This window comes from Peromyscus leucopus, chromosome 8b, assembly GCF_004664715.2.
Source record: "Peromyscus leucopus breed LL Stock chromosome 8b, UCI_PerLeu_2.1, whole genome shotgun sequence".
In the NCBI taxonomy this organism is placed as follows: domain Eukaryota; kingdom Metazoa; phylum Chordata; class Mammalia; order Rodentia; family Cricetidae; genus Peromyscus; species Peromyscus leucopus.
The window spans coordinates 71,294,242-71,316,136 of record NC_051086.1 but is presented as its reverse complement, the minus strand read 5'-3'; the positions used below and the strand labels follow the sequence as shown (position 1 = coordinate 71,316,136).

Here is a 21,895-nt window from a genome sequence, read left to right as displayed (position 1 = left end):
AGTGCAAGGCTGTTTCAAAAAAACAACAAGAAAGAAAAATGGAAATAGTCTTTGGATATATTTCAGTGACTGGAGATGAACTAGAACTTTCCCAAAGGAGAAACTAGTGCTCTGGGTTATGGTGAATGAATGTCCTCTTTACGAGTTTCCAATTTGCTGGGCGGTGGTGGCGCAAGCCCTTTATCCCAGCACTTGGGAGGCAGAAGCAGGTGGATCTCTGTGAGTTCGAGGCCAGCCTGGGCTACCAAGTGAGTTCCAGAGTTACAGAGAAACCCTGTCTCGAAAAACGGAAAAAAAAAAAAAAGTTTCCAATTCAAAGTTCGACTTTATACAGCCCATCCTTAAAGTTTTCCACCGTGTAAGACACATTAACGGAACTGTTTTCTCTGTCCATTTCCTTCTTCTTCAATTCTAACACACTTTTATGACTCTTTCCAAGTCGCTGAGATAAAAGTTATATATTAATCTCTGGGATTTCCACCAATAATTTCTGGGGCCACGGCGTTTTTGAGGAGACATCCTATAAAAGGCGTGAAATCAAAGAACCATGGTAATCATTGAAACTAACCTTTGATTTTACCGCTGGACGATGCAAGAAGTCACTGGAAGGCGAAGTGATGTGAAGGGACCGCCATCCTGGTGATAGGTCAGGACTCTTCTTACCTCTGGGGACTCCTTTCAAAAGTAAGGCTTTGGAGATTTTGATCCCCCCAAAATTAATGTTGCTTTATCACCCTAAATGCAAAAGATGAGTCCATTAATCCTACAGTGGATTGGGGAGCAGGTAAGGGAGGAATCCAGACATGATGAGGAAGTGGATAAGGGTGAGACTCATTGAATCAGACCTAGTTAGAAGAGCAATTCAGACCCGTGGGGGAGGGGGCGAGGGTAAGCATGCACAGGGCTGGGGGTTGTGCCCTCTGGGACTAAACCAGGCTGGCAGATGGAAGCTGAAAAGTGGGAGGGGGTAACTTTGCCTAGTCAGCGATATTGCCTCAACTATCCCTGCCATCCTGTGATTTCCTCGTTACATCCACCTGGAGTCACAAGGTGTTCCCTGCTGAGCCGAGTGTGTCCTCTAAGCCACTTCAGCCTCTCAAAATCCTTCCCTCTGGGCCTTTCCCACAGGTAAATTCTGACAGGCGGATATAAAAGAGCAGCTCATCTAAGCAGATCAATTCTCTAGCTGTCACAGGAGGCCAAGGCACATGGCAGGTAAGACTCGCTAACCTTTCCTGGTTCCTGCAAAGTGGATGATGAAATTTCCTCAGGACTGGAGAACATTTAGTCCTAGATTTAGACTTGTCTTCCTTGGGCATCTTCTGGTGCCAGATTTAGCTACCGATTGGCAACTGCTCCCTGTAGGTTGTAGGGGGTGACTAAATCCGCTGCAGGGCAAGAAGCCTCTTCTGCACCAGAAACCAGGCTGTCATAAGCTGACAGGACTGGAAGGTTCCGTGAACCTTTCTCATCTGCGCTGTTTAGAAACTGAGGTCCAAGACAGATGTCCAGGGTCACTAAGAAAGTAGGGAGACAGTTGCTGAATGTGGTGTTCTCTGGATGGACGTGAACTGATAGCTCTCCTCTGTAGTAAGATGATGCAGTGTTTGGTGGTGGTGGTGGTGGTGGTGGTGGTGGTGGTGGTGGTGGTGGTGTCTCTGAGCCAGTGCTCACGGATTTTCATCTTCATACCTGCTGGCTGCAGCAGATCTGAATATCTGGTCAGCCCTGACAGTTTAGTCCCAGGTGTTTTTACCATGCTGAGGTCGTCTGGGTCTCAACCAGGTACCTGAACTGCGGCAGTACTGGACGGGCTTCACTTGGGGAGCACTGACGGGTTGAACTGGGTTGCTTTTTCTGTAACTGGCTATATTCCGCACGTATCCGGTGCCTCACCTCCAGCTGGGGCAAAGGACGATTTCTGCGGCGGAGGACTTGATGAGAACCACCGAGCATATAGAAGGAAAATAAACTCAGTCTCAAACTCAGTTTCTCTTACTGGCCTGTCACAGCTTGCTTCAGACACGAGGTCTGGGAGAATTCCCCACCCACCAGCAAGATCCACTGTAGCTGGATGCCAGCTGGGTGTTCCTAATCCCATTCATTTCTGACAGTCTCTACCTGGAGATACCATCAGATCTCACAGGCAGAGAGCTTCGTCCGTCCCCGAGACTGAACCCTGATTTCAGATGCCAGCCACAAGCTCCATCTGACAGTGTTCCCGGGACTCCTCAAATTTGGTCAGCTAGCTGGAGATGCTCAGTAACTCAGGGGAATGCTTGCATGGGTTATTTCCAAGGACACAGATGAAAGAATGCACAGGGCAAGTAAGTACGGGGGTAGGGGGGAGGTGCGTGGAGCGTCTCTGCTCTCACTGGGCGCAACGCCTTCCAGCAACTTCCAGGTGTTCAACCATCTGGAAGCCCTCTGGAGTTTTGTGAAGATTTTTATGGAGTAAGTACGATAGAAGCCCAAACAGCCAGCTAGACCCAATGCTAATAGGCTGAGCGGGGAAACCCCAGCAAGGCTTGTCTGTTGAGATTCTTCTTGTCTTCTCCGAGCAGCATTCCTCCCTCCCAGATACAGGGCAGGATCTCTCCTGAAATGGGAGGGTTACGGTCCATTATCAGATGGCATAGTTCTGAGAATTTCATGGTCAGCGTCAGTACAGGAAGTTGGGGAGGTGGGGGCGACTAGAGAGTTTCTATGATGTTCTTCAGGAAAAAGACATCACAGTTTCTATATCCTAATTAAGGGAGTTATGAACCAGGAACTGCTGTGGATGAAAATCGTGTGTGTGTGTGTGTGTGTGTGTGTGTGTGTGTGTGTGTGTTTGTGTACATGTGCATGCATGTGTGAACTTGTAGTAAATGAGATATATAATATATGAAACATAGAGATACAGATCGTCTATCGTAATAGTGCGCTAACACCTGTGCATTCTCCTCTTTGTCCTGAGCTGCAGAAAGGTCAAATAGTGTTCCTCCTGGAGACTGGGCGTTTACTGGTTTTCCAGCTGGCTCACTCCACCATCCACCTCAACAAGGTTCTCGCCCCTGGTGGAAATGAATTCGGGCAGTTCCTTCCCACCAACCTTCCACCCTCCTTGGGGATGGGCAAGTCTGAGAGTCACACTCCAGAAGGTCACAGCACTCAGTGCAGTATGAGTATGGTCTTCAGAACTGTTGCCTGTGAGCTTGCTGGAGGTGTAGACTCGGGGTCGCCTCCCACCACCTTCTAGGCCAGAGTCCGTATTTTTCCAAACTCAAGAGATGATTCTTACACACATTACAGTAGGAGAAACTGGCTATGAGACAATCAGCACTCCGACCCCGCGCAAGCTCCAGATGCTAAGCTTCTCCAGTCTCTACTCATGCAGCCTGTGCTCAGTGCTCTTCTGTACCAAGGTTGTGCGTAGACACACAAGAACACGAAAGAACTAAATAAGGCACTGGCTTTCCGGGACCTCGTGGTCTCATATGAAAACAGACATGAAGAGATATGAGTAAAATACTGAGGTAGGACAGGATGGGAAAGACCTAACTTTTCCCAGAGAAATCCGAGGAACTTCACAAAGAAAGGGTCATCTGGCTGGGGTTTTGAAAGCCCACCGGAGTTCATGAGGCGGAGAGGACATCGCTTGAGGAGAGGCATAGGGCTGTGTCCCTGCCCCACCCCCACATGGGGGGAAAAGAGGCTGTGGGTCTCTCTCTCCTCAAAGCATGCTGATTCTCAGGCAAAGGTGAAGACTGAGGGGTTTGGGACATGCCTAAACTGAAGGCGAGGATGAGGATGCAGGTAAATACCCTAAGGAGCGTAGCAACCCAGTCCTCTGTGCACTTTCCCCGGGCTGCATTCAGCTACAGAAGGCTCTCCAGACTGCTTTCCAGACTGCTTGCATGCCTGTTTTCCAGTGTCATGACCCCATATTTGCCTGGCTCTTCTTTTAGCCCCCATGCCCTCTCTTCACGCCAGCCAGGAACCTTGGCCATGACACGGAAAATCAGTCAGCTTTGGCCTCGAATTCTTTCTTCCTCTTCCTGGTAAAGAGAGTATGCATGTGTCTCAAAAAAAAAAAAAAAAAAAAAGAGTAGCTGGGTTTCCTAATCAAGATGTGGTGGTTGCCCAGGGCAGAAGGAGGAGGAAACGGGAGGGTGGGTGTTTGATGATGGGTCAGAGCCTCGCTTTACAGGATGCAAACTTTCTAGAGCTCTGTTGGCAGCTCAGCATTTCTGTGCTCTGTGATTTACATGGTTATGGTGGAGATGTTTACGCTGTGTTTTGTAAACACTGTTAAAAACAAAAACACCTCAGGGAGACTGTAAAATCACATTTGCTTGACTTCACGGACACTGTGAGAGTTCTGTGGGCACAGAGAAATGGTAACAGAAAGGTGTGGGGCGCACACACGTAATTCTGGTACGCAGGCAGAGACAGGAGGCTCATGAGTTCAAGGCCAGCCTGGGCTACATAAATGAGACTTAGAAGGAAGGAATAGCAGAGGGCTAGAAAGTCCCAGAATGTTTTCCTACTTGGGGCCATACAAAGTAAGGACAAGAACCCACTGAGGAATTGAGTTATTGGGGAATTTATTTACTTTAGTCCAGTGATGAAACACGTGACTAGCATGGGCAAAGCCTTAGTTCAGTCTACAGCACCACACATACAAAGAGAATTCATCTTGGATTTAAAAAAAAAAAAAAAAAAATGCTAGGTGTGGTGGCGCACACCTTTAATCCCAGAACTCGGGAGGCACAGGCAGGCGGAGCTCTGTGAGTTCGAGGCCAGCCTAGGATACCAAGTGAGTTCCAGGACACCTGGGGCTGCACAGAGAAATCTCGTCTTAAAAAAAAAAAATTCTTGGCCTGAGAAGTATTTATTCATATCTTACCATTTTTCTAAAGTCAGCTGACGAAAGATATATTTCAACAAGGTAAGGAGAGGACTCGGAGGGCCAGCGTGTCGCTTAGTGGTAGGGCATTTGCCTGATGTGGCCAAGCCCTGAATCACCAGCAGAAAGGGGAGGGGGAGGAGGAAGAGAAGAAATCCAAAAAGGAACGGAGGAAGAAGGGAGGGGAAGAGAAAGAAAGAGGAGACAAAACCGCTCATTTTTCAGTCTGGTGATTTAGGCTTAGAGCGAAAAGTCATGACGAAGGCGTCAGTGTAGAAACTGAGGCTCAGCAGGCAGCCCCAGACACGGCTGTGGACCTAGGGAAGCTCAGCTCTGTCCCAACATCCTTCCATACCTTCCTGCCAAACTGATTTTTGGAGGGAGAGGAAAACCCTGTGGTGTTTCTGAGGAGAGGTGTGGTGTCCGCTCCCAGCCCATGGCCCGTGCCCCCCAGGAGGAACCTAGCTAGCAGGAAGCAAGCTATCTGGAGAAGAAGGGATGAGAACTTCTGAGACTTGGAAACGCTCCCCAGGCAGAATGGGACATCCTGGGTCATTTGACCCTGCCCCCTTCCAGGCAGGCCAGTGGCCCAGTGTTAGGTAATTTGCCCAAGCTCCTGGTGCTGGGTGGGGCAAATGCAGAGCTCTAATGCAGGGCCTCAGACCCTAGGGCTGCTTGCTCTCCTAGCCTGTGCACATCGCCAGTTTGTGTGGCTCCGGCATCTGATTTCGCCTGGGCTTTGCCTGTCTCCTGAGACTCCGTCTCTTCCAGTGGGGCTCCACTGAGGCTCCTACTGTGTCCCTGGTCTCGTTTCAGTGATGAACACCCTTGTGCATCTCCCAATCCTCCTAGCTTCCCTGACCTTGCTCCAGACGGCAGCGTCTGCCAGAAATGGTAAGTGTCATCCCGTGTTCGCTTCTTGAAATAAGGCTGGGACGAAAGTACTGTCAGCTGGGTGGTTGGAGACAATACAGATTTATTCTCACACATCCCAGAAGGCTGGAAATCCAAAACGAAGGTAACAGAAGGGCTATGTTCCTCCTGAAGGCTCTGAAGGGGGGGGGTCTCTTACCTCTTCCAGCTTCTTATGGCTCCAGACATCCTTAGTATTCTTGACTTGTTGTACCACCACCACCCCCGCCCCCGTCTTTACTGTGTGTCCTTTCCTGAACCCACCATTCACTGGACTCGAGATTCACCCTCCTCAGCATGACCTCATCTTGATTGATCACATCTGCAGAGACTATTTGGAAATGAGGTCACACGCTGAAGTTCCAACCTGATACTGTTCACTGCAGTCTCCTCGCAGGGAGCCGAGGCTGCCTCTCACACTCCTCACCCCAACCTGAAGGGGATCAAGGAACATATCTCTCCTTTAGTGTCCTCGCTTTCCTTGCTCCAAGGTCCTGGTTATGGGGTAAACTCTGAGATAGGCTTGCTTAAGGGTCCACAAGACCATCTCACCAGAAACCAGGCAGCCCAAGGTGAGTGGTCACAATGGACGTCCTGTTCTCCTCTGCCTGGGCAAGCCACCGGAATTCCAGAAAGCGATTTTGACATCTTGCTGAAGAGGAGACTGGGCTCTTCCCATTCTGTGCTTCCTCCCTTTAAGGCAGTTGTTCTCAATCTGTGGGTCGTGACCCCTTTGTAGGCTTGACTGGCCCTTTCACAGGGGTCACCTAAGACCATTGGAAATATCAGGTATTTGCACTGCGATTCCTAACAGTAGCAAATCTATAGTCATGAAGCAGCAGTGAAAATAATTTTATGGTTGGGACCCACCACAACATGAGGAACTGTATCAAAGGACCCCAGTGTTAGGAAGGTTGAAAACCCCTGCTTTAAGGGGTCTTGTAAACTATCCTAATCTTGATTCCTCTACCTGCTCAGGTTTGAGAGATGAGGTAATGGCTGAGAGGGGATCAGAAGCCAAGGGCATCTCAAAAGAATAATAGGTGAGACCCTGCTTCCTGCTTTTCCCTCCCCAAGGTCTGACTACCAGAACAGCCATCATTCGTGAAACAGTGGATGAGGTCAAGGTCCAGGTCAACAAGGCCTTCCTGGATTCCCGGGCTAGGTAAGTGAGACAGGGGAGGATGAGTGTGAGCTCCCTCCTCGGGCTTCCTGTTCATGACAAGTTCACCTAGACCAGTCCCGACAAGCCAGTGAGCCAAAGCAATTATAAAACTCGCCTTTCCGCCACGCTCCACCCCACCCCACCAAGCGTGTGGCAAACAGGAACAATAGCTTCCAAGTCCTAAAATCCCAGCTTCCAAGGTGTCTTGAGGGGACCACTAACATAATCCTGCCGGGACTTCCCTCCATGTGGCCCAGGGTTTCTTTCGGTTAATCCTGCCAGACTCGGGAAGTTTCCCATTGAAGTTATAGATTAAGGTGCATTATAAAAGAATCAGGGAAAGGAGGGTCCCGTTTTCTCCGAAGGTTGTATTTATGATTTGAAGTTTATTTTGGGTCTAAAAAGAACTTTAATTTTAAAAATATTACTTCTTAAGTTTCAAAATCTTCGCAAAGACAGTTTCCAATGTATTATGAACTGTTAAAAGCACATAAGAGAATAAGTTAATGAGGTAATTAAATATCTTTCATATGCTAGAATTATGTCTGTAGTTCATGCTAAATATAAATGTAATCTATTCACAGAGACACAATTGGGAGGGGCCGATTTACACCTCCTTATTATATAACCTTCTATATATGTTGTCCATATGTCCGTTAAGCCAAAATCAGGTAAATCAGAACAAACTTGAAAATAAGCTTAAAGTTTGCTAATCTGAAATAATATTTAAAATCAAGAATATTTTAGTAGTAATATAGTCTGACTTTCATCAGATATTCCAGAAACAGAACCACAAGCCCGAAGTCAGTGCAGGTAATTTACAAGAGAAATGCTCTCAAGGAAGTTGCCATATAATGCAAAATTAAGTGAGAATGCAGTTTGAAGTCCAGCCTCAGCCTGACCAACCCCACTCCCCTCCCCGAGAGACCCAGAGTGTGGAATCTGTCCCACCTTGGAATAAGGGAGTAGAACTTTCACATCCCAATTGAGGCTGATGCGGCCCCAGGCGTGGGGCTCCAGGAGCAAGAGTTAAGCATGCTGGTGCTACTCCTGGGAACTTCTAACCCGGCAGCTGCCAGGGCTCAGGAGCAAGTGTAAAGCAAGGCTACAGGGGTGAGCCTTTGGAGGCTGCACCCACAGCAGCTGGGTAAGGAGCACATCAACCCTCCTGATGCATCTGAGGAGCCTGACCAACAGGCCAAGCGACCGTCTACCCCGTGGACGGGGCTGGGACTCATGAAACCAGCAATTCCCCTCAGGAAGTCTATCTTCCACCAGCAGAGAGACTGAAAAACAGGAACAGCCATGTGGCCAAGCCTGGTGGTGCAGACCTACAACCCCAGCTACTCGAGAGGCTGATGCAGGAGGATGGCAAATTCAAGGCCAGTCTTGGTTATAGAGTGAATTCAAGGGCAGTCTAGGCAATTAGTGAATCAATGGGGTCCTGCCTCAAAAGAAAAAGGAAAAAGAGAGCTGAGGATGCAGCTCGGTGATACTCAGTGAGAGAGTGCTGTCTAGCAAGTACAAGGTAGATCATCTTGGGGGTTCTTGTTTTGCACACGAAAGATCAAGGACTAAGGCTGAGCTTTCCTGAGATGTTTGGCGTTTGGCTCGGTGCTCCTGGCCACAGACTCCACACCTGCTCTAGGGTCAGATGCATGGGCAGAACTGGAGGCCCGTTTGTGTCCTGGTCCTAAAATTCTTAGCTTATAAGGCTCAGCAGTGTGCCAGGACTTCTCCAGTCTGGAGCCATCCATCCATTGTAGGGCCCGGGTGGTCTTAAGATACCCAGCGGGTTCCACACAGCTAGCCAGGTACAATCTTCCAGCTGGAATTCAGGGATCTTTTGATTCATCCACCAGCTTTACTTAAGATCAGACTTAGCCGGGCGGCGGTGGTGCACGCCTTCAATCCCAGTACTTAGAGGCAGAGGCAGGCGGATCTCTGTGAGTTCGAGGCCAGCCTGGTCTACAGAGTGAGATCTAGGACGGGCTCCAAAACTACACAGAGATCAGATTTAACTTCATAGCCACCACGGTTTCCTTCTCCCCAAAGAGGTTTTTCCAACAGAAGGGACGGGAGGGAAGCCCATGTTTACTCCTCAGAACCCTTGTGTCTTCCCCTGTTCACACATTCCCTCCCACTCTCCTGTGAGCCGCTGACACACTCCACAGAGCCAGTTTCTGAACCCCACTGGTTCCTACTGTAGGCTGAAGACTGCCCTGACCACCCAGGCTCCTTCCACCCGTCACTTCTCAGAGTATCTCAAGCAAGCCAAAGGCCAGACACGCACAGCCATCCGCAGCGGGCAGGTGTGGGAAGAGTCTCTAAAGAAACTGAGGAAGGCGGTGTCCTTGTCCAATGTCACAGGTACAGACAACTCACTAGCCCTCCAGTGACAGGAAGGGATCATCAGTGCAGAACAGAGGCCACCCAACCTGCTAGGGACTGTCTACACACAGAGGCATTTCTGTCGGTCTTCCTTCTTAGTTAAACCCAAAGGCCACACTGGCAGAGCTCAGAGGGAACAGCTAAGCCCATGCCCCCTTTGCAGATGAAAGAACTCGTTGTGACGGGGTTATACTGAGAGAGAAGGGCTCAGTGTGCTCACGGTATTATGGCGGTTTGTAAGGCTTTTCTGCCCGGAGGATATGCCAAAGTCAATAAACGGGGTTTCTGGCCCCACACTAGTGCCCTCACTCCTGTAGGTGAAGGGGAGATGTACGCCACTAGTGTCATGTGGGTTTGCCGGGAGTGTCTCAAGAGATGAAACGTCTACCCTGTTCCGGGGAACACTGAGCTGTCGTCTCTAGTCTGACTCCCACCCAGTTACTGTTCTGTATCTCAGAACTCCGCCCTGTTTGGGGTTCTCTTCTGTTTCAGGCCAAGGCCTGGACTTCACGAAGCTCTCTCGGGAGGTGGGCTGTGATCCCCCTGCTCCGGCAGTGAATTGCGACATAAGCAACCCTTACCGGACCATCACTGGAGTCTGTAACAACAGGTGACCCTAAGAGCCACCACCCCAGCCAGCATCTCTGCCCCTTGGACATGACAGGCACAACTACTGGGTCCCTTTGACGAATACCCATCTCCAATGAGGCCACTGTGACCCACTGGGCACGGTCCTTTCCACCAAGGCAGACAGTCCCGTGCCCTGGGATTGGGAAATTCAGAACCCCACAATGCGGAGGGCCTGTCCTCCGCAGAGCTCAGGTTAAGGGGCTCTGGGTGAAGACAGGAGCCCAGAGGCCACCTGCTGAGGCTGAGAGCTGTCTTGCTGGGTTTCAGGAAGAATCCAGAGCTGGGATCCGCCAACAGGGCTCTGGCTCGCTGGCTGCCGGCAGAGTACGAGGACGGACTCTCCCTCCCCTTCGGGTGGACGCCGGGGAAGACGCGGAACGGCTTCCCTCTCCCGCAGGTGAAGGAGGGCGGGGTACAGGACGGGAGGCACCGAGCCACACACAGGTCACACCGCACTGAAAAGAGGGGGTGGGGGGCGCAGCTGAAATTAGGACTGGCTCCCTAGCGATATGTTCCCCGAACTGCCACGAGAGGGCAGCAGAGCCCGGGGCCCAGCCAGGTGGTGGCGGTAATGTCCCAACTGTCGCAAGCCTGGTACCCTGGGGTCTCCCAGGCAGATGGTTTCCTTACACTGTTCTACTTGCGCCTACCCTGTCCCAGCCCCTGGAGTGCACCAGCTGTCGTTTTACTGCAGGTCTGATCTGTTGGCCTCATCTGAGTTGGCAGCCCCTCCCCAGGGTCCTTCTTCCCATGCCCAGAAACGTGGCACTTCAGCCACAGGCGTGTCACCGTCAGCTTGCCTTGGTTTTCTCTCTCCATAGTAAGGATGCTTGACCACCATGCAGTCACACAATCCCATCCCTGTCCCTTTGTAGCTGCAGGGCCCAGAGCACGGACATCCCTGTGTTTTCATCGACAAAGATACCCTGCACCCCACCTCGCACACGCCTGTTGGGATTGCGTCACAGGTCCCCAACAAACTGTGGTTGAATCTGAATCCTCAAGGCATGCTTTCTTCCAACCTGATCTCCCTCCCCTCCCTGTGCAGCCCCGTGAAGTCTCCAACCAGATCGCTGGCTACCTGAAGGAGGAGGAGGTTCTGGACCAAAACAGATCCCTGCTCTTCATGCAGTGGGGTCAGATCGTGGACCACGACTTGGACTTTGCCCCTGAAACTGAGGCGGACAACTACTCCAAAGCCCAGTGCGATGAACACTGTATCCAGGGAGACAACTGCTTCCCCATCAGGGTAGGACTTCCTGCAGCTTCCACTTAGCACACATTCCCAGCCCAAAGATCCCGACTTCTTGATAGCGTTGAATGCTGACGTCCTAGCTTCATATGCATTCATGTGCTCATCCATCCACTCAGTAACTAGACAATAGCGACCTATTCTATGCCAGGGGTGGGGGGCTGGGGTAGCAAGCACTAGGGACTCAAAGGTAAGGTACGTCCTTGCTCTCAAGGACAAAAGGCTATCGTAGAAATGAACACATGAACTATTGACAGAAGAGGAAACTGTCTATACCCCACCCAGCAGCGTCTGAGTCTCCTGGGGACTTAAGAAACCCAAAATCTCAAGCCTCCCCCCAGATGTTGGGAGATAGAGTCTGCATTTTATCAAGACATATCCATCAGTCCCACCTACCCCCCTTCCCTCCATGGGGGTTCTTCCTATGATTAGTTTGTGGAATTCTACTATATGTTGCCTTGAAGGAAGACTTCCTTTTCCAGAAGGGGCTGAGAGCAGATGAGTGACCTGGTGAGCAGCAGCAACAGGGAATGCCTGGCAGGGGAGAGGCTTGCAGTGGTCTCTTCTTAACTGTGGATTTTTATAATTGGAGAGTTGTTTACTCAGGACAATGAATCAAGACGCCGTGCTGTGGTGGGAAAAAAAAATCTGAACCATGGGCCGATCTGGACTTGAGTCTCATGTCTTTTCCTCCTAGTTGGTTGATGCTGAGGCAGGTTAGCTTATTGAGACTTGTTTTCTCGTGTGTGAGAGACTCGGTGGTCTGCCTCACAGGCTCTCCGAGGGACAGAATGAGATGAAATACACATACTGGTCGGCACATGGAATCCCAAGGTTGATATTCCAGTAGTCCTAAAGCGCATGTCATATGCGGCTTGCCCGTCTGGGGCTCTCAGGAAATCCTGTCATTTCTGAGCTCTTACTGTGAAGAATGAATCATTACTTTCTGTTCTTGGGCATCAGGATATAATGAACTTTGGAGTGTTATGGGCCCAAGAAGCCTAACATCAGCAGGAGGCATCTAGGGCCAGTGTCTGGCAGGAGACCCAGGAGGGTGCCATGAGCATCTTTTCATCCAGACTGACCCTGGGAAGGGTTGCCGGGGTCCAGATGTTTTGTTCTTGTGCAATCATTCCCCAACACATCTCTCTACAGTTTCCAACTGGTGACCCTAAGTTGAAGACTCAGGGGAAGTGCATGCCTTTCTTCAGAGCAGGATTTGTCTGCCCCACATCGCCCTACCAATCCCTAGCCCGAGAGCAGATCAACGCGGTCACCTCTTTCATGGACGCTAGTTTGGTGTACGGCGCTGAGTCAGGCCTGGCAAATCGACTTCGAAATCTCAGCAACTCCCTGGGCCTCATGGCTGTCAATGAGGAGGTCTCAGACCATGGGTTGCCTCTCCTGCCTTTCGTCAAAGTGAAGCCCAGCCCCTGCGAGGTCATCAACGCCACTGCTGGCGTACCCTGCTTCTTGGCAGGTGAGTCTAGCCTGGGGGGGGGGGGGGTGACTACAGGATAAGGGGATCGTTAAAGGTGGCTGCTCCGTCTCAGCATTTTTCCAGAAAAATGCCCCAAGCCACCACGATCGTAGCACTGAACTAGGGAGGAGACAAAGGGCCCAGATGAAGAAAGAATCCAAAAACAAGTATTCACTGTAGAACAAAGTAAATCCAGGGGAAAAAATACAAAGAAAATCCACATAACCACATCATCCACCAATATTAGCCATTAGTATTTATAATGTATTATAATATGATATGATATGATGATATGATATGATGATATGATATAATATAATATAATATAATATAATATAATATAATACAATACAATACAATATAATATAATATAACTTTCTTGTACTCTCTATCATGAGCATAGTTCCAGCCCAGCTTGGTGGCACAGTTCTATAATCCCACCACATCCTACACTGCCTGTCTGTCTGTCCCTCTCCACTTGACTTTTCTTAAACTCCCTTGAAGGAGGGGCTTAGGAGAGAGTCTTGGGGGCTCAATTTTATTTGTGCAGGCCCTTGGTCCTGCTTAGAGAGAACCCATCTTCCTGCCTTCTGGGCTTTTAGGAGACTTCCGAGCCTCGGAGCAGATCTTGATGGCCACATCCCATACACTCTTTGTCCGGGAGCACAATCGGTTAGCCAGAGAACTGAACAGACTCAACCCCCACTGGGATGCTGAGAAGCTCTATCAGGAAGCCAGGAAAATTCTGGGAGCCTTCATACAGGTACGGAGGCAGGAGCACCTGCCGCTGCCAGCTGCCGGCTCCAGCACCCGCCTCTGCTTTCCGATTGGTTACTTCCAGCGGCATACTGTTTCCCACGCTCATCCCTATTCCTCCCTCTCTTTTGCTTCTCTCTAAGTGTCTGATCAGCTCCCTGCTTTAAAAGGTATCCCCACGTTTCGAATGTGGGGAGTCTTCCAGGTGTGGTCTCCCTGTGAGCCTGCCCTCTTGCTGTCGCTGAGATCACGGGCTCTCTCGCTCTTGGGGCTGTTCCCTTGCAGTGTCTTCAGCTATTTTAATTTCTCTTCTTCTTGAATTCTCTCATGCTTTATCAGCTAGCTAACTGAAAGAGACTTAGAAGGGTTGATGGTGTGTGTGTGTGTGTGTGTGTGTGTGTGTGTGTGTGTTGTGGTTTGGTTTGATTTTAAGATAGGGTCTCATTTAGCCCACACTGGCCATGACCTCCTGATACTCCAGCCTCTATCTTCTAAGCTCTGAGATCATGAGCGTTCAACATCACATCTGGCTGGTTAGTAGTTAGATCTTTTATTATTGTGCTATGGAATCCTTAGGGTCTGGTTTGCTGGAACTGCTGTATGAGCCCATTTTCTCTCTGTTGTCGGTATTAGGAAATTCTACTGATCTCTCCTATGTCTAGCCACTGTCATTTCAAAACTCCTGCTGAATTAACTCACGCTTATTATTGCTGTTATTATCACTATTATTTCAAGTAGTGTATTTTCAATTCAATAATTTCATTTCTTTTTTATTTTTTTAAACCTCTACATCTTTGCTGAGATGTTTCCTTTTTCCCACTTGTTTCAGGAAAATCTATAATCGGTTGAAGGATTGTTAAGATGGTGACTTTATTTTTATTTTTTAATTTTTAATTTTTGGTTTTTCAAGACAGGGTTTCTCTGTGTAGTCTCCGTGTAGCCTGTCCTGGATCTCCCTCTGTAGACCAGGCTGGCCTCGAACTCAAGAGATCCACCTGACTCTGCCTCCCGAGTGCTGGGATTAAAGGCGAGCACCACCACAATGACCAGGCAAGATGGTGACATTAAAATCTTTATCAACGGTGGGATAGGGTTGCAGGTCAGAGGTAGAGTGCCAACCTAGCAGTGGAGGCGCTGGGTTCAATCTGAAACAGTGCAGCAAATAAATATCTATACGTGTTAGTCTGTGCGGCTTGGGGGGTGGACACATGTGTCGGGTGTGTGTGTGTGTGTGTGTGTGTGTGTGTGTGTGTGTGTGTGTGTACACATATGTGTATGTAGAGGGCCAGAGGACAGTCTCTCTCATGTGTCATTCCTCCACAAATCCAAACATATGCTTTAGCTTTGGACGTACAAAGTAGGTCAGGCTGGCTGGCCATAAGCTCCAGGGATCTATCTGCCTCTGCCTTCCCAGCTCTGAGAATACAAGTCCATGCCACCATGACCAGCACCCGTATATTTTTTATGGGTTCTGGGGATGGAAGCCAGGTCTTTGTGATTGCAGGGCAAGCTCTCTACTGACTGAGCTATCTCCCCAGACTGCATAAAAGCCTTACGGGCTAGTTCCGTCTGATTCCTGTGGGTACTGGCATCAGTTGACTGCCTTTTCTCACTCCAAGGGTGGCTTTCCTGGCTCTTAGATTTACTGAACATTCTAGAGACTGTGATACTGTCCCCATCTTTACTCTAGCTGGTACTTATCCTGCTTAGGCTTAGCACATACATTCTGGTCTGCTCAGGTTTCCTTTCCAGTGACAGCTTGGTCCCGAGTCCTTCCCATGCTCCTCTGGTCCACTTCATTCATCCAGTGCATGTGAACTTCCCACTCCCTTCCTGCTGGTGCTGTCTTCAGGGCACCAAAGTTTTTTTCTGGCTGCCTGTTGTTGCTAAGCAACCTCCTAGAGAAGCAGAAGTCACCATGCCTGGATCTCCTTGGTGAAGAGCCAAGGGTAAGAGGAAACAGGCACAGTGCTCCACTGCCCCGAAAAAGGATGAGATCATCCACAGCCTGGACTGAGGGGCAGGGTGGGCTTGGCTAGGGCTCTCGAAGGCATGATGTGTGAGGCAGGGATTGGGGCTCTCTGCCAGTCTGCATTGGATTTCCCTGGCCCTTGGTCTCTGAAAGAGAAAGCAGGCATTTCTTGGCTTCTTTTTGCATATCTCTGTTGGAGGTTTCAGGCTGCCAGCCTCCTCTGCACCCAGTTCAATCTGAGATTGTGTAGAACTCACTGCATGGTCATTCCTCAAATTCTGGGGTGCCTCAGACAGTTCATATTCCTTTTCTAGCTTTCAGAGTATCTTCTTGACATTTTAATTTATGTGTCTCTGTACATAGTCCAAAGAGAGCATGAGGTCCCCTGGAGCTGGAGTTACAGATAGCTAAGAACTTTCTGACATGGTGTTGGGAACTGAACTCAGGTCCTCTAGGAGAGCAGCAAGTGCTCTCAACCACACAGCCATCTCTACAGTCTCACTAGGTCTCATGCTGCTCAAGCTGGCCTCACACTCACTGTGTAGACAAAGCTGACCTCAAACTCCACATTCTCATGCCTTCACACCACCAGTACTGGGACTAGAGGTGTGGATCACCACAGCCATGTGTCATTATTGTTGTCATTCTGGGGCCATTTGTCTGAGTTGGAAATAGCAGTCTCACTGTGTAGCCCAGGCTGGCCTCAAATCTCCTGCCTCAGTCACTGAAATGTTAGGATTATAGATATGTATCACCACACCAGCTCAGAATCCTTTTATTATTTCCTATGGAATAATTTGCAGGTTCTTTAGTTACAGTAAATAGTGAGTATAAAGGAAAATAAGGTTATACCACCTTATTTTAAACAGAGGGGCGTGCATGCATGCGCGCTCACACACACACACACACAACTATTTTTAATTATTAAGATGACCTATTTCTATATAAACTACTAGAGCCAGAAGTCTTGCTGCTAAAGCAGAGAGTATCAAATTGAAATGACCAATTAGTATAACCTATGTGAAGATATCATGAGAAAGAGCTGAAAGGATGTCGTGATTGATTAGCGATGTCTGCCACAGTCATAGGAATGGAAACTGGGTACGAATGCTATCCATTGCCATCCTCTTGGCAGTAGTTCCTCTCCAGCATCCCATTGCAGAGGAGTTTCTCCCTTCTCATGTCCTTTCCTCATGACACCTCTCTCCCTTCAGATTGTCACCTTTAGGGACTATCTACCCATCCTACTGGGTGATGAGATGCAGAAGTGGATACCCCCATACCAAGGCTACAGTGAAACTGTAGACCCCCGAATTTCCAATGTCTTCACCTTTGCTCTCCGCTTTGGCCACTTGGAGGTCCCCTCCACCATCTCTCGCCTGGATGAGAATTATCAGCCCTGGGGTTCAGAACCTGAGCTCCCTCTGCACAAGATCTTCTTCAACACCTGGAGGCTGGTCAAAGACGGTGAGTCTCTTCAGGGAGTGCTCTGGCCTGAGCCCTCTCATTCTCCAACTTGTAGGGACTCCTGGTGTGAGGATCACCTTCCAGACACTTCCTGTGTGAGGTGGACAAGAGAATTCATCTCACTGAGTCTTAATTTCCTTGTCTGTAAAATAAGGGCAACAGTAGTACCATCTCATAGGATAGCGAATGAAATGAGGCAGATGTGTAGAACACTCTGTTGTCATCCTAAGACACAGAGAGTGATCAGGAAACAATAGCTATTTCCTCCCTCTGGCTTCCCACTGTCTAAGATTCTTCTGCCTTTTCCTGCCCTAGGCATCTCTGGACTCTGAAAACAGAATTTGTGAGCTTGGTAAATTGTGCTGTTCTAGAACCTTCTTTCTCCATGAGGTGTCATAGGTTGGGTGCAACTTTCTTATTCCTCATTTGAGACTGACTTCCCTTCAAGTTTAACCAGGCAGGGCTGTTTCCTGAAGACATGTGGTCCATTTTCCTCTGGGAGAATGTGTGGAAAATGAAGGAGCTGACGCCATGAGCTAAGACATGAAAAAAAAAAAACCTCTTGTTAGTCATTCACCGATCAGCCCATGAGTGCCCTTTTCTGTCACCTCAGAAAGCATAGCCTGGACTCCTCTTACCTGGCACAAAGGGAAGGCTGCATTGTGCTCTTCTCTCTCTGCCTCCAGCCAGAGATACCCCAGCCGTTTCCATTTCCTACTGAGAGAAGCTATCTGGGGCAGAGAGGGCCTAGCATGGAGGATGCCCTCACCCTACTCCTGTCTGAAGGATGGATCTTGGTGTCCCTCTGCAGGTGGAATTGACCCTCTGGTTCGAGGCCTGCTGGCCAAGAAGGCCAAGTTGGTGCATCAGGATAAAATGATGACTGGGGAACTCCGCAACATGCTGTTCCAGCCGAATCACACCATCCATGGCTTCGACCTGGCTGCCATCAACATACAGCGCAGCCGAGACCACGGACAGCCTGGTGAGTGGGTCTGGACTCTCACCTGGTCTGGAGAACTTTTTGGCTACCTTCTGGGGCTCCTGGACACTGTCCTCTGGAACTCCAAGGAGCCAATCATTCCTGAAGCTTGAGGCATGCCCATTTTACAAACCCACATAAGACTCGCAAGAAATGGAGTCTTTCGTTTTCCTAATGCAGAGATGTGACTACACACCTGCTGTTATCTTAGTACCCCAGAAGAAAATGAGAGCAACAACGACCTTATTGAACCAGTTTAAAAGCCCAGAGCAGAAGCGCCAGATGTGGTGCCATCAACAGGAAAGCCCAGTTCTCCAGAGCCATGGCAGGAAGATTGTCCTTTCAAACCTAGCATGAGCTCCGCAGAGAAACCTTAACTGGAAGAGGAGGAAGAGAGGAGGAAGGGAGGGAAGGATGGAGATCTGGTGGAGTTTTTCTTTGTACACATGAAAAGCAGTTTTGTTGTCCTAAGAGCCAGGTTGCTTGAGATCAGATCTCAGCAGGCCATGTACCAGCTCTCTTAGTTGCTGGTCTCATTCACTGTGGTAAAACACCCGAGAGACACAATGGAAGGACGGGGTTGGTGTGGATCATAGTGGGAAGGTGCAGTCAGCCCATCGTGCAGGGTAGACATGGTACCCGGACCACGACCCAGCTGGTCACAGTGTAGCCGTGGTCGGGAAACAGCGAGTGATGGATGCTGGTGCAGTATCCTTCCCCTTTATGTTCAGGCCACAGGCTGCTGCTGCTCATGTCCAGGGTCTTCCCATCGTAATTAACCCTGTCTAGACACTCTCTCATGCGCATGCCCAGAGATGTCTCCAAAGGTATTCCAGATCTTGCCACACTGGCAATCAGTATCAACAGTCACACTAGTTCCAGGACTTGAGGCAGGCTTCAACAGCTTGGTTCTCATTTGTTTGCATGGCCCTTGGTGTAGTGCCCAGACCCACAGTAAGTCACAGGTAAGCGTCACCCCCCAAACTGAAGTACCGCAGATGAAAAGCCATGCATCATATTTCCCTTGTCCTGAAAGCTCTGATCCCAGCCTTTCCCGGCTTCTGGGGGTAGAGTGGTGGCAACCCAAGGGAAAACTCGAGTGACCGGTCCCTGGATGAGCCAGCCCTGTCTTCCCTCCCCTAGGGTACAACTCCTGGAGAGCTTTCTGTGGCCTGTCACAGCCAAAGACACTAGAAGAGCTGAGTGCTGTCCTGAGAAATGAGGTGCTGGCCAAGAAGCTGCTGGATCTCTATGGAACCCCCGACAACATTGATATCTGGATAGGGGCCAATGCTGAACCGCTGGTCCACAGGGGTCGAGTAGGGCCTCTCCTGACCTGCCTCCTGGGACAGCAGTTTCAGAGGATCCGAGATGGAGACAGGCAAGTAAAATCACTGACTGGGGCAGGAGGAGTCCTTCCCTTGGGCAGGGGTCCCCAATGTTCTTCATGAGGTCTGACTCCATAGGTCATCATAGGATAGTCCCTGGACTGTGCGACATGACCCTGCTCTGTCCTTGTAGGTTCTGGTGGGAGAACCCCGGGGTCTTCACAGAGAAGCAGCGGGATTCTCTACAGAAGGTGTCCTTCTCCAGACTCGTCTGTGACAACACCGCCATCAACAAGGTCCCGCTGAACCCATTCCAGGCCAACAGCTACCCCCATGGCTTTGTGGACTGCTCTTCTGTTGATAAGCTCGACCTCTCCCCCTGGGCCTCAGTGAAGAAGTAGAAACCTCCTGCCCATGGCTCCCTGCACTGTGCATGCCCATGGTCCAAGATGTCATTTCAAGCACGTTCAATCACCTGGTCCTTTCAAGTTGGACACCCAAGTCCCACATCTTCATTTCTTGCATCCTCCAGATGGTGGTCAAAGGTGGCCTCAGCCTTTCTGTCTCTTCCACTTGGGTCCCACCACCACCATGCCACCCTCTCAGCCTGTGGAAATCATCCTCTAACAAGATGCCCCTCCAGCTTGTCAGGTGTCACCTGCCCTCTTCCTGAATGAGCACTGACTGAGACTGTGACCTCTGACCCTTAGGTTTCCTCCTGTCCTCCCAGACTAGATTATAAGCATCCTGAGCCACAGACTCCCCATCTGCTTCTGGGTATGGCTTGTGGCACTCAGCATGGTGTTCACCACACAAAATGCTCAATAAATCTCCAACTGTCCCTTCCTAGGAACAGGTCTTGCAACCACGGCTGTAAATACCCGGATGCGTAGTGTCCAGATGTGTCTTACGGCTAAGAGGTCCTGGGCATCAATCAGTCTGACGGGGAGAATTTTAACTGAGTGAGGTGCAAGAGCTCTCAAAGCAGAGAGGAGGCAAGGGGCTTCTGGGGAAAAAAAAAAATCAATACCACAGAGCAATGAGAGAGTGATCTTGGGGTGACACTGCTGTGGGGTACCCCGGGTAACCAAGCCTGGATTTCCAGGAACTAAAACTGATCTCGTCAGTCCTCTAAGAAACACACTATTTGTCCTGGACAGTAGTCCTTGGACGCTGTATAGCTTCTAAAGTGGTGGCTCCAGAACATTCCTTGGACTGTGGCCCAATGAGTATTTATACAGCCTTTAACTTTTCTCATAGGGTCTCACGTTATATCTTAGGTGGGCTTGAACAGACTATGTAGTCCAGAGTAGCCCCATATTCTCTACCCTCCTAAATTTACATGACTTCAGCCTCCTTAGTTCTGGAATGTATACCATTGCCTGGTTGACGCGTGTGTGTGTGTGTGTGTGTGTGTGTGTGTGTGTGTGTGTGTGTGTGTGTGTGTGTGTTATAAAAGCCCTCCAGGGGCTAGAGAGATGGTTCAGTGGTTAAGAACACTGGTTGCTCTTCCAGAGGACGCTGGTTCAATTTACAGCACCAGCAAAGCTGTTCTCAATTGTCTGAAACTCCAGTCCCAGAGTATCCTCTGCCCTCTTCTGGCCTCTGTGAGTACTGCATGCATGTGGCATCTAGGCATCGTGCAGGCAAAACACCCATATAAGTAATAAACAAAAAACTAAAAATAAATAAATGAATAAGTAATAACGTGAAAAGACCCTCCAAAGTACAAGGCCCTAGCTCAACCATAGCACCGCAGAAATTAATTAGTTAATAAATCCATTGTTCGGTTAATTATTTGACTAATTATATCTACCCTTGCCAGGTCTGATGGTACAGGAGAATCATAAGTTCAAGATTGACCGGTGCTACAGAGCGAGCTCAAGGTCAGCCTGGACAGCTTGGCAAGACCTTGTTTCAAAGTTAAACAGGGCTAGAGATGTAACTCAGTGGTAGAGTGTTTGCCTAGCATACACAAGGCCCTGGGTTCAAGATCAGCAATACAGAGGGAAAATACCATGCAGATAAAGACCAGAGATTCATTTCTCATCCTATGGCGATTTCTTTGGGAAGTCCTTGATCAGAGCCCTGTTATGTAACCCATCTCAAATCAGCAATGGATGAGGCTCCCCTCTGTGAGCATCCCTCTCCTCCTCAGTGAGGTAAAGGGGAGAAGTCCCTGACCTGCTGCTCCCCACAGCGAGAGCCTAGCTTTACCTCACTGTTCTCTCATCATGAACTCCCAGGGGTCCTCCCCACGTGTGAGAAGCAGGAGAGAAGGAAGAGTGCGCCAACCCACTAAGGGCCAGCTCTTGACAAGATCCCGGGCCAGACCCACTCCTCCCCTTCCCTGGACACTGAAGTCTCATCACTAAATCCTGGAGTAAGGAGGCATTGGCCCCTTGAGCATCCCTGAGCCACTCAGTGTGCTAGGCTGCAGGGGCACAGGGGCCTCCACTCTCCCAGCAAAACCTTCCCACCAGACCTCAGCTGTCCATCCCACGGACAGCATTTTGTCCCCTCCCCTTCCCAGGGTCTGACACAGAAGGAGCAAGTAGCAAACACATGCCAGAGCAATGAGCAAATGTCAGGACTTGGTGGCCACGTTCCTGTCCACAGAGTGGTAGAGGAGGGAGGTGAGGGATGAGGGTCTGCTCAGTGTGGCCTGG

At 49.7% G+C, this 21,895-nt stretch overlaps 1 protein-coding gene across 2 annotated transcripts; it reads left to right on the top strand.

Annotated features, from left to right (window-relative positions):
- The first annotated feature begins 854 nt into the window (after positions 1 to 854).
- On the top strand, positions 855 to 20,091 carry LOC114699258 (lactoperoxidase). 2 transcript variants are annotated; one of them, XM_037200947.1, is made up of 13 exons: positions 855 to 1,215; positions 5,708 to 5,785; positions 6,881 to 6,968; positions 9,178 to 9,338; positions 9,852 to 9,969; positions 10,257 to 10,386; positions 11,038 to 11,238; positions 12,397 to 12,721; positions 13,324 to 13,484; positions 16,664 to 16,916; positions 17,728 to 17,901; positions 19,042 to 19,279; positions 19,420 to 20,091. In XM_037200947.1, the coding sequence occupies exons 1-13, from the start codon at positions 1,209 to 1,211 to the stop codon at positions 19,625 to 19,627; spliced, it is 2,142 nt and encodes a 713-aa protein (XP_037056842.1). In that variant the 5' UTR covers positions 855 to 1,208; the 3' UTR covers positions 19,628 to 20,091. The 2 variants fall into 2 exon arrangements, with proteins under 2 accessions (XP_037056842.1, XP_028734067.1); XM_028878234.2 differs by lacking the exon at positions 855 to 1,215 and adding an exon at positions 2,102 to 2,327.
- The last annotated feature ends 1,804 nt before the right edge of the window (positions 20,092 to 21,895 follow it).

Bases quoted from the DNA above. Each gene is read 5' to 3' on its own strand.
- LOC114699258 (XM_028878234.2), top strand. From the start codon at position 2,276: ATGCTTGCATGGGTTATTTCCAAGGACACAGATGAAAGAATGCACAGG. The intron at 9,339-9,851 runs GTACAGACAACT...CTTCTGTTTCAG, and splicing joins GTCCTTGTCCAATGTCACAG to GCCAAGGCCTGGACTTCACG. The intron at 9,970-10,256 runs GTGACCCTAAGA...GCTGGGTTTCAG, and splicing joins ACTGGAGTCTGTAACAACAG to GAAGAATCCAGAGCTGGGAT.